This window comes from Cyprinodon variegatus, unplaced genomic scaffold (assembly GCF_000732505.1).
Source record: "Cyprinodon variegatus isolate N-32 unplaced genomic scaffold, C_variegatus-1.0 Scaffold360, whole genome shotgun sequence".
Taxonomy (NCBI): Eukaryota; Metazoa; Chordata; class Actinopteri; order Cyprinodontiformes; family Cyprinodontidae; genus Cyprinodon; species Cyprinodon variegatus.
Window position 1 is genome coordinate 580,698 of NW_015150813.1, and position 12,200 is coordinate 592,897.

Below are 12,200 nucleotides of genomic sequence, written 5' to 3' on the forward strand. Positions count from 1 at the left end.
AGCACTAATATATATATATATATATATATATATATATATATATATATATATATATACATATATAACTGTGTTAGACAGAAAGATTCGACATTCAGATATGACTTCCCTATGAAAGATGGCAATTTTAGGAAGTCACTTCTAGAGGTATAATTCAATAGGTAATGTCTTCTAATGCTAAAAGGGGACTGCATAGCTACATTGAAAAGCTGCCCAAAGAAACTGAAAGCTGCACTGATGCAGCAGACTGGAGAAATGAATTAAAAATACAAAAATGAATGAACAAATAGATAATAAATGAAATAAAACCTCCAGCACCTTAGGAGCCGAGTGGGAGATGAAAAGAAGCCGGGAAGAGGGGGAGGACAAATTTGAGCTCCGCTTGTTAACAAAACAGCAACAAGGGTTGTTATGAATTCAAATATGATGTGACCCCTCCAGAGGGCCCAGAGAAGCAGAGGCAGATACAGTGGCAGAGGTGGAAAGAAAACCAGACAGAGAGACCTCGAATAACAGGGGAGGAGGGTTAGTCGTCAGTAGAGCGAAGAGAGGAGAGAGACGCATCCAAACAAGCAGCGAAAAGCAGCAGTGGATGCTTCGGTTTCCTGGCTTTGCTATAATCTGCAAATTGGAATCATAATTATCTCGGTTAATGCAACATAGTCAGCACCTGCAGGCAGATATTTTTTTTCCACCAGATAAAAAAGATCTGAGGTTGTGAAGAAAAGAAGCAGAGCCTATGGAAGGATCTCCTCATTCAGCAGACGTACGGCGGTTGGACTTCAAAGTGAGCTTCTCCTGTTTCCATCTGCCTCACTCGGCCCTCAGCTCGGCCTAATCTGATTAGTTATGGCTAAGCTTAAAAGTAGTGCGACACTAATTAATCTGGACCAAATGAATGATTTAATTAACGTTAACATCTCCACTTTACACCAGGGCAAAACCCGGCCTGCTCCGAGCGCCTCTGCCTCGGAAAGGATAACACAGCTCTGGTTCAGAGAGAAAGAGACGGGGAAGGATTGAGGAGGGATTAACAGAGGATGGAGAGAGGAGGAGGAGGAGTGAAGGAGGAGAGGCCCTTTATGAGATATGTATGAGTGAGTACAATTTCATAAAGGCATGTTTTCAAAGATTAAAAAACCTTTAACATTAATTATTGCATGAATTTAAAAGATCACAATGGGAATAATGTGGTGTGGAAAGAGAAATAATCTCTTATAATCTCCTCTTTAACTCAGAGCTCACAGGTGTGAACTGAGCTCATTTGCAGAATATCAATAGTGTGTTGTAACAAAGCCAGGGGATTAGGCAGCAGAAATTAAAATGGGGGGGTGTTCAAAATGTTTACATTTTTACACAAATATGTGATTATTCGACTTTAGATTCAGTCTTCTTGGCAAAACATCTACTTTCAGATGTCCTATAGGGTTTTGAACTTCGACCTTTGTAGCACAAGACAAAGGTCATATTTTGCAGAGGGGTTACAGAGCAAGATATGTATTTCTTTTTAAAGAAAAATCCTTGATCAAAAATCAAGTAGGGTTACGTTTTAATGGTCTGATTAAGCGTAATTTAAACCTTTGGTTACAGTTTCTATTAGTGTGTTAAACATGGAAAGAAAAGAAGACGCTCCACACTAAGAAATGGGGCTGTAGTTGATTCATTAATGGGGGTTGTTTAAGAATAAAAATGTTTCCTTCCTTCTTTTTTTTTAGAAAGAGAGAATAAAGGAAGGACTGGCACATGGAAGAAGGGAATGAGGCAAAGAAAGAAAGAACAAAGAGCAGGGAATTAACGGGTAAAGAATGGAAGGAATGAAGAACAAAGATAGGATAAAAAACAAGAAAAGAATGACACAAGAAGGTAGGAAGGAGAAACTGAGGACACAGAGAAAGAAAATATAAAACAGGAGACAAACTGCAAGGTAATAAAAATGGAGGAAGGGATATAAGAACGGGATGGAGGAATTATACAAGAAAGGTGGGACAAAGAGATAGAGGGGAGAAAATGTGAATAGAAGACAAAGATGTGAAGGTGAAGACATCAGATAGAACAGAACATGCTTGAGAGAAAGAGGAGAATGGAAAGAAAAAATGAAGAAACTAAGAAAGCAAGAAAGGAAAAATGGAAAAACAAAAACAAAACAAAGGGAGGACACCAGCCTTAGACTAAAGTAAATTAATCTACTGTGGATAAAAAAACACATTTAATACTTTTTTTTTTTCCAGATTTATTCAGACCTGGAAATTGCCAACATTGAAATCCATGCTTTTTCCAGGGCATGAGAACCTTTAATGTCAAACGTGCATCTAAATAATTAAATTTTGTGCTAATGTGATTAGAACATTTTGAGAATTGGTTGTTTCGCCATCAGCATAGATCCATCTGCTTGATTAACTACAAAAATAACTTCATGCTTAATCCCCACAGAGGACTGCTTACAATGTAGAGAAATCTGAAGCATTTTAAGCAAAAAGAAATGCCTTATAAATAGGTAAAATGTTAGAAGGAGTATTCCTACTGTACACAGATTTCCTATGGTTTTGCTTTTCATTACTTCTGCACTGTATGCTTCATTATTAGGCTAATGAGTATTTTGACAATGTAATCATTGTTTTGCACATTTTCTAACTAACCTGGAAAATCTCTCATGGATTTCAATATAGCAGGTGATTCCTATCTGTGTAATGAGGGAGGGTGTGGCCTAACAAAGTTAACACTACGTATGAAGGTGTACATATTTTTAAGCTAAGAGAGCAAATAAAGTGACCTAACTGACCCAAGAAAGTTTCTTAAAGGGGTGCATTACTCCTAAAATACTGTTATGGAGGGCATGATCCGGACAGAGCAGAAGAGTATCACTAGTTCCATTCATCCTAGCCAGGTCTAGTCCAGGTCTTCAGAGTGCCACCACCATGGGGAACTCTTAATGGTATTTTTTATTGTTTTTCAGATAAAATGGGGTTGGGATGGACTAGCGACCTGTCCAGGGTGTACCGCGCCTCTCGCCCGCAGACAGCTGGAGATAGGCACCAGCACCCCTCACGACCCCAGCTGGGATGAAGCGTGACAGAAATGTATGCACGGTTGATTTAAAGCAGATGTTAGAAATGCATGGCTTTCAAAAGTTACTTTTTTGTTCTATTAGCCTAAAAAAAAAAAAAACATCACCAAGTCTCTGGAATCATTAAGAATCTCTGATAAATACCAAACTGTCCTGTTTGATGTTTTAGTTGAGGAGATGTTATCTAAGTCTAATCATTGAAGCATGAACTCTGACCCTAGTTAAGGTGAGCGAAAAGTTTTTAGATGATCAGGGTTCTGTTGCGATTTCCTCAAGAAGTCAATGATATTCTCTCTATATATATGTTCTCTATATATTCTATATTGATAGGAAAGTTTCAAGGTTTCCCTGTTGGTGGATAATGGCTTTCATTGTGGTTCTCTGGAGACCTAAAGCTTGTAAATGTTTTATTTTGTTTTGTTTTATTATCCAACTATAATGATTTTGAAACTGAATCAAAAGCCTCTGGTCTTCTTGTAATGCTTGAAACGTTTTAAACTTTTCCAGAGGACTTGCTAGGGCCAAGTCAGGTGTTGCTCATTACTCTCCTGATGTGGCCTCTTTGTTCTCTTAGACTTGTACATTGGTTACAAGAATTAATTTCCTTAAAACTTCCTTTGAAGGAGGTTCATTTTTGTGCTGAATGTTGGGGAAAAGGCAAATTCTCAGTCCCCCTCCTCAGCTAAGATGATTTATCATGTCCGTTGAAAGGGCTTCCTTTATTCTTCAAATTGAAACCTCTCCTTTGTCCTTAACTCTGTGTCCATTGTCCTCGAAATGCAGATGGACCTGAAGATTTTCAAACCGTAATTGAAGTCCAGTTTCTTCAATTCAGTTTTTTATGAGAATCAGCATTTTTTACTTATTTCTAAATTGTATTAGCTCAGAGCATTGTGTGCTCATTGCTGACTTTTTTATTGCCTACTTCGTGTTGCCAGACAGGTTCTATGTGAGTAATGTCTTGATTCTACTGTCACGGTTGGGTGGGGGTTTTTGAGGACCCAAATGCAGAGATCATGAGGCAGAGGTGAGGACAAGGGACCAAAAAAAACAGAAAACTTCAGGGGGAAACTCACATGTAGAGCCAGAGATGAAAAACCAGCAAGGACTGAGTGACTGCAGGGGTGGTGTATATAAGGGGAACAGAATAAAGGATGGGCTAATGAGCTGAATATGGAGCAGGTGTCAGTGGAACTAACTAGAAGGAAACCAAGGGGAAAAGAAAAAAGCACAAGGGGTTAACAGAGAGAAACTAAATATGATGGAACTCCCAAATATAATGGAAAATAAACCAAAGATCAACAAAACAGAACAACTGATAACTGAAAACTAAAACCTCAGAGTCCCAAAATGGTGGATGTGGCCTGTGAACGTGTTCAAAAACTTTTGGATAGTTATTTAATTATTGATTAAATTCACTTAATTTGTTTGGATAGACTTATCCTGAAATGAAACCACCTATTGAAAAAAGTTCTTTCTGTTTTAAATGTGTGAACAAAAAGGCAAAACCTCTGTAATAACTGTGAATTCTGCATATCTAGTCTGTTAACCAAACCGCCCATCTCCCATGTATTAAAATTAGGTCAAGCATAATGCAATCAGAAGTGATGAAAATCTTCTTGCGTGTTATTTTAGGAGGGGAAAAAGCAGAAGTTAACAGATTAGAAATGCTTAGTTAATTCGCATGCTTTCAGAAAATACGACTATTTGACACGGTGGAGAGCAAGACTTGCATTATCTTGTGTAATGGGACGTCTAAAACCATTAGCCTCCGCCTCCCAGTGTATTACACTTGATGAAGAATTTACAATTGGTAATTGTTTTCCACTTCATGCGCAAATAGTGATTAAAATAATAAATACCATCCCTCTGTGTCGCTTCTGGTTTTTTCCTTTATCATCCCTTTTATTCACATCTACCCCCTGCCATTACACAGTGCATTCATCAACCTGTCATACACCCAATGCTACTCTGTTTCTCTCCATCCTGTTGGCTTCCCTATTTGTTTATCTTCCTGTCTAACATCTATCCCTATTAATTTCAGTGTTGGGTTTTTTGTTATCATCACTATCCATCAATCACTCCTTCCGCTCTTCCTTTATCCCCGAGACGAGAATAGTGATTTTCCTAAACAAACGCCACACTTTCACCTTTCTCGCTGATGGCTGTCAAACATGAAATTACAGAGTTCCGATGAAAGGGGGGAATCTTTACGTGCCACTGTTGTCTCGACAAAACTTTATTCCAGGCAAACAAGCTTGAAGGAAGGAAGGAAGGAAGGAAGGAAGGAAGGAAGGAAGTCAGGAAGGAAGGATTCATCTTTTTACCTTGGATGTTGAAGGGATTGTCGATGACAAAGTTCCCGTTCCACACCACAGAGAGGTCAACCGGCAGGTCGCTGATACCGCTGCCTTCGTAGTCGTACTGCGAAAGAAAAACAGACACCAAGTGTGAGAGAGAAATTGGTGATTCATAATAGGATTCAATGCAAATTGGGAACTGTGGGAGAAATTGTTTCATTTGCATAGTGATTCAGCCAAGGCCGTTCTTCGCAGAAGCCCAGGAACACACGCATGCATAAATCCAAATCTTCCAAAACAGACATATTTCATAACCACACTGAAAATATGGGTTACAGCTGAATGGGCTCAGAGAAATGGAAACTGGGGTGAGGAGGAGAGGGACTGAGGATGGAGGGAGATAAGACAGGGTGGTTGACAAGGAGAAGATAGGGAAAGGGATGAGGTGTGGAGGCGGTCAGAGGACTGAAGGCAGCCAGAAATCGAACAGTGACGTCTGTGTGAAAGGGACCTTAGTCATTTAAGCATAAGCTAAGTGGTGGGATGAGGAGGAAAAGACAGATAAGATGCAGAGGAGAGGAAAGTGAAATAGGCATTTCCAATTTGCTCACTGACACGCAGAATTTGGTAGATGGAGCTTGACCATCCCATGTGGGACAAACAATCACACACGTACACTCCTGATACAGCTTGAAAACCCTGGATTTGTTGTTGTTTTTTATACTGAACTAGTCCATAGCCTTCATTACAATAAGTAAGATTTATTTTAATTGAAATGCTAAGAAAGTGTCTGTTAGCATCTGTTTGTTCTCTGTTTGACAGTCAATATTTTCAGTTTCTAAAGCCAGAGGGAGATTATTGAAAGATGATTGAAAAACTTCGGAGTATAAATTTTCTGTAAAATTGTAAGTTTTGTTTAATTAAGTATTTGAAATTATTTCTTTTTAAACAGTCTGAGTCTTTTTTTTTTAAACATGGATGCTTCAGCATCGATCCAAATAGCTGTTTGTATTGACAATAAGCTTATGGACTTATTCATAGAAAACTAAAGACCATAATGAGCTGCTTTTAACACTATGGTGGGAATGATTACTTTAGTATATTTTTGTAAAGTTTTAATTGATGATCTGTTATCTTTATTAGTTCTTAGTCTCCGAGGCATCCAAGCCCACCCTTCCATAAAGTCTGTCACAAATCCACCGATATCTTAAAGATTTATAGTTTATAGGGTTGATAGTAATTTTGATCCTGCACACACAAACAAAGCACAGTTGCTTCTTTACTAGGTAAACCCATCACTTGTTAACTAAAAATTGCAAATCAGATTCCATGACAGCACCTCTAATGATTTAGGATATGTATGTTTATGAGTCAACCTGCTGAAATTTAAACTGAGCATTAAAATGCAAAACAAAAACATTAATTAAAATACTTTTAAATATAGCATGGTTGTTCCTGGTCTGAGCACGAGCACCTTAGCAGCTGGCTATCTCAAGTGTTAAGTCATCCGTCCTGCAAACAGGAAGCCTAGGTTTGTATCCCAGCTGAGGGGAATAAGCTGCCAGTGTGGGTCATTAGGCAAGACCCTTCATGCTAATGCCTGCTTTGGGGAGTGGTGGCCTAGCGGTTAGGGCTTTGTGCTTGGAATCCTGAGGTTCTGAATACGAGCCCCACTCCCAAAGACTGCCACTCTGGATCTCTTAGTAAAGACCCTTAACCCACACACTGCTCCCTGGATGCCGCACAATGCCAGCCAGCTGCTCCCCAAGGGTGTGGGTTAAATGCAGAGAGTCAATTTCGTTGCTCTGTACTTGTGACAATGTAATGACTATAAAAAAAGCTGGAAAATACTGAACTACAGGGATTTTGGAGCAAATAGGAGTTTTGGTTTGCTGAAATCAGTCTGGAAGAGATAATATATCCAGAGAGAAGCAGTTGTGTCGAATGGAATACCTTGATGACATGAGAGGTCAGAGGAGAACGGGCTTTCTAATTTAAAAGGATAGCAGTGACCAGTTTCCTGGAGAGAAATATCAGCTGTGCTGCTGCTATCAACACCTTTGTTTAGATGTGCCTGTTTTTCAGTGTAGTCCTGTTTCTCTGACTGTGACTGGCTGGATGTGCTCTCTTCATCCTCTGACATGGGAGCTTGGCTTGGAGCTCGTCTGCCTGGCTGTGTGCTTCCTGGACGGGGCCGCCTTTTGCAGTTGCTGTTTGTATCTCTGCTTCTATCTCCTTGAACCCCAGTCGGCCTCTCCACTGTCGCTACAAGCATGCTTAGTGTGAGGGATTGCATCCGAGTCAATGAGTCGATAAACTGAATTGAATTGAAATTGAATTGACACAAATAACCTCCCACTGCAAAACGGGTATGCAGGATACCATCTCTAAATGCTCAACACATCGAACCATAGGGCAGGAAAGATACAACTATAATTCCAGTCTACTAAGAACTGGAAACTGCAATATTTGGGAAATAATTGTGTTCTATGTTAAAACAACACAGTAAAAATAATTTAGGCTGTTTAGTTTAAAAACATTTTAATTAAATACGGTCCCACGGATGTCAATGCATTCTGGAGATATTAAGTATGCTAGTTCTTGTAGTTCTAGCTCCGTCCAACCAAAACAGGAAAAGATTGACATTAAACATATGCGGTTCTAATCAAAGAGTTGAAGTCGACAATGTAGAAATCAAAAGAGGTAATGAAGATGAGGAAGAACAATGATGATGAGGGTAGAGTTGGCTGGAAAAGCTGGTGTTTTAGTAAGCATTTTATGCTTAAATTTAAACTTCTAAGCAACATTTGGACATATTGCAAACTCATGGTCATGTCTGTCTTATTTAACCCAAAGTGCTCCTATCTTGGGATGAGTACTTCAAATAGGATTTTGCACCGTGTCACAAAGCTAAAACCCTCTGAAACTGGTTTCTTGGACATAACAATCAGCTCACTATACGCCAACGACCTAGACAGTCACCACATGTCAATCCAAAGTGTTTCTGAAGAGATTTGCTCTATGACTGTGAGGTAAAAAGCCAGAAGCAGCGGCATAATGCCATCACATCAATACGGATATAAAATTCTTAGAAAAGCCAGAACTGAACTTGACAACACTTGACTTTTTTTCCTCAGTCAAGGCAAGCACATTTTATTCCCTTTGGGAACCATGGGAGAAATAGTTTTAGTGTCAAATTAAAAAGCAAGTAATTGGTTTCACTTCCTTTCTTTAGCTTTGACTACATTTGTAACCTGAGGGGGGAAAAAGGGTAAGAGGGGCTGGCATCTTATGATTTTATGAAGTTGATTAAGCCGTTTAATAATAATAATAAATTAACTTTATTGATCTCAAATTGGAGAAATTTACTCTGCTCAGGGACCAAGAGTGGACGCTGTGGGGATCGAAATTGGGTACTTGCAACCTTCTCAGTGCACAAGCACACTGTTCTAACCACTAGGCCGACACTCCCCCATTATCTCTGCATTTGACCCATCCCCTTGGGGAGCAGTGGGCTGCCAGTGTGCGGCACCCAGGGTGCAGTGTGGGGGTTAAAGGTCTTGCTCAGGGACCCAGAGTGCAGACTGTGGGGATCTAACCGGGTACTTGCACTTGCAGGGTACCTTCCTTCATAAACAACAGTTAATAGCAGAGGGTGGTTTGGGTCTACAAAGTTCTGGGTTATGGGCCCAGCACACATCCGCTTCCCCACCTTGCTATGGACTTCCATCTTCTAAACAAGGGAGTTGAGTTTTGCTAAAACATAATTTAATAAGATAAAACAAAGAAAGAAGAAAAAATAAACCGAAGGCGGCAGCAAAGAAAAGAGAAACACTGAGTCATTGTAAGGNAATAATTTAGGCTGTTTAGTTTAAAAACATTTTAATTAAATACGGTCCCACGGATGTCAATGCATTCTGGAGATATTAAGTATGCTAGTTCTTGTAGTTCTAGCTCCGTCCAACCAAAACAGGAAAAGATTGACATTAAACATATGCGGTTCTAATCAAAGAGTTGAAGTCGACAATGTAGAAATCAAAAGAGGTAATGAAGATGAGGAAGAACAATGATGATGAGGGTAGAGTTGGCTGGAAAAGCTGGTGTTTTAGTAAGCATTTTATGCTTAAATTTAAACTTCTAAGCAACATTTGGACATATTGCAAACTCATGGTCATGTCTGTCTTATTTAACCCAAAGTGCTCCTATCTTGGGATGAGTACTTCAAATAGGATTTTGCACCGTGTCACAAAGCTAAAACCCTCTGAAACTGGTTTCTTGGACATAACAATCAGCTCACTATACGCCAACGACCTAGACAGTCACCACATGTCAATCCAAAGTGTTTCTGAAGAGATTTGCTCTATGACTGTGAGGTAAAAAGCCAGAAGCAGCGGCATAATGCCATCACATCAATACGGATATAAAATTCTTAGAAAAGCCAGAACTGAACTTGACAACACTTGACTTTTTTTCCTCAGTCAAGGCAAGCACATTTTATTCCCTTTGGGAACCATGGGAGAAATAGTTTTAGTGTCAAATTAAAAAGCAAGTAATTGGTTTCACTTCCTTTCTTTAGCTTTGACTACATTTGTAACCTGAGGGGGGAAAAAGGGTAAGAGGGGCTGGCATCTTATGATTTTATGAAGTTGATTAAGCCGTTTAATAATAATAATAAATTAACTTTATTGATCTCAAATTGGAGAAATTTACTCTGCTCAGGGACCAAGAGTGGACGCTGTGGGGATCGAAATTGGGTACTTGCAACCTTCTCAGTGCACAAGCACACTGTTCTAACCACTAGGCCGACACTCCCCCATTATCTCTGCATTTGACCCATCCCCTTGGGGAGCAGTGGGCTGCCAGTGTGCGGCACCCAGGGTGCAGTGTGGGGGTTAAAGGTCTTGCTCAGGGACCCAGAGTGCAGACTGTGGGGATCTAACCGGGTACTTGCACTTGCAGGGTACCTTCCTTCATAAACAACAGTTAATAGCAGAGGGTGGTTTGGGTCTACAAAGTTCTGGGTTATGGGCCCAGCACACATCCGCTTCCCCACCTTGCTATGGACTTCCATCTTCTAAACAAGGGAGTTGAGTTTTGCTAAAACATAATTTAATAAGATAAAACAAAGAAAGAAGAAAAAATAAACCGAAGGCGGCAGCAAAGAAAAGAGAAACACTGAGTCATTGTAAGGATTCACTGTGGGAAGTGTGGCCTTCTGTTCAGACATGAAAGAGATGAGACGACTACTGAGGAAAAAAACCACAGGATTATGGAAGGTCAGCGTCTTCTAAAGAGAAGGATTTAACAAAACACAAAGGAGTGGCTGATTAAACTTGTTCCATCCCACTAGTGCAGCATGACCATGATCCATCACACACTTGGTAGGCTGTTGACATTATTAGAATCACTTTTACATCCCACCGGTTAACGATGTGTGTACGGTAGCCCAGCAAGACCACAGGAGTCACACACACTCCTCCTCCATTTTTGTGGCATGGCCCCCATTAAACTTTAAGGGTTTCAACTTGTCTGCCATCACCGAAACACTGGCTGAGCTTGTTCCCCCCTGTCAGTCCCTGCCCACCATGCTGGCCACCGCATCATGCTTTATTCATACTGTCACATGGTCTTAAATGCTGACACAAACCACACTGTGACACCGAGTCGCTCTGAGCGTCGTTCGCTGTCTAACTCACTTTCTGTAGGGAATCAACAGAAAAGCCGTACACTAGTTTTAATGAAGAAAAACAAGACAAGCAGAGGGAAACAGAGGAAGGAGAGCAGCAAAAACACAGAAATATCACCAAAACCACATAAATAGAGGTACATGCTGGAAGACAAATGGAACTATATGAAACTAATATCAGTCTTAATTCTTGTTGTCAAGTATTTCTCAATAAAGTAAATATATTATTGCACATTCACCTGATTTTAGATTTACAGAAACATTTGCTGTATGATGTTTCTGTCTAAATGACAGTGACAGATCATACTGTTCTAGTTGTCATTGCTATACAGATGTATATATATTAGTTAAATCCTGTGTGTTTAGTGTTTCAGTTCATTCTTGCATTTTTTTGTTTGTATATTTTGATTTATAGGCTTACAGTAGATCAGTGTCTGATGTTTTGCCACTGGATTTTAGTTTATTTCTGTCTTGTCTTTTTGAAGTAATCATTTATCTATCCTCATTCTTCCCGTGACTTCTTCCATAACTCTTCCTACAGCTCTTATTAACTTATTGGGTTCAATAATATTTTCCCACCCTCAATTATGATAAAAACTAATTCTTATCGTTCTTAGGTAGTTTATCTCCTTAACATAACGCTAGTCTGTTTTATTTATGTTCTATTTTTCTTACCTCCATGTTCCTGGTTTCCTTTGGATTGGTTGTAAAAAAAATAAATAAAATAAAAACAAAATCTTCATAAAAAAAAAAAAAATTGTCATGTCAATGAGTTCCTTTACCCTTTTTGTGAATCTGCATTAACTGCTCATAGATCAGTATGTGCTTAAAGGTTTTTCATGCAAATTTTATTTGCTGTATTGTTGAGATACCAAAGTGTTCAGATCCTGATTATCATGGAAATTTGATTGACATGTGCTTCTTTTCTGACCTTTTTTTTAGAAAAAAAAAAAAGGATTTGCCATTTTGCCCAAACCAGGTTTTGTTTCCTCTGTCAGGGGGATGGCTTTGTTATTGCATGTTGGTTTAGCTGATGAAAGAGTCAAAATGGCAAATCACTGGGGAAACATTGCAAAATAAGAGTGTACTCACAAAGTAGAACATTAATAGCAACATCCACCATAGGTAGAGAAAACATAAACTTTATTTTTTT

The 12,200-nt window shown here is 39.3% G+C and overlaps 1 protein-coding gene across 2 annotated transcripts in view; it reads right to left on the bottom strand.

Moving 5' to 3' along the window:
• Positions 1-12,200, bottom strand: part of LOC107091972 (plexin-A1-like) — a 312,667-nt gene that overhangs the window by 96,786 nt on the left and 203,681 nt on the right. For both annotated transcript variants that reach the window (XM_015386230.1, XM_015386229.1), the window contains exon 10: positions 5,389-5,485. In XM_015386230.1, the coding sequence (XP_015241716.1) occupies positions 5,389-5,485 (97 nt within the window). The remainder of the gene's footprint in view (positions 1-5,388; positions 5,486-12,200) is intronic.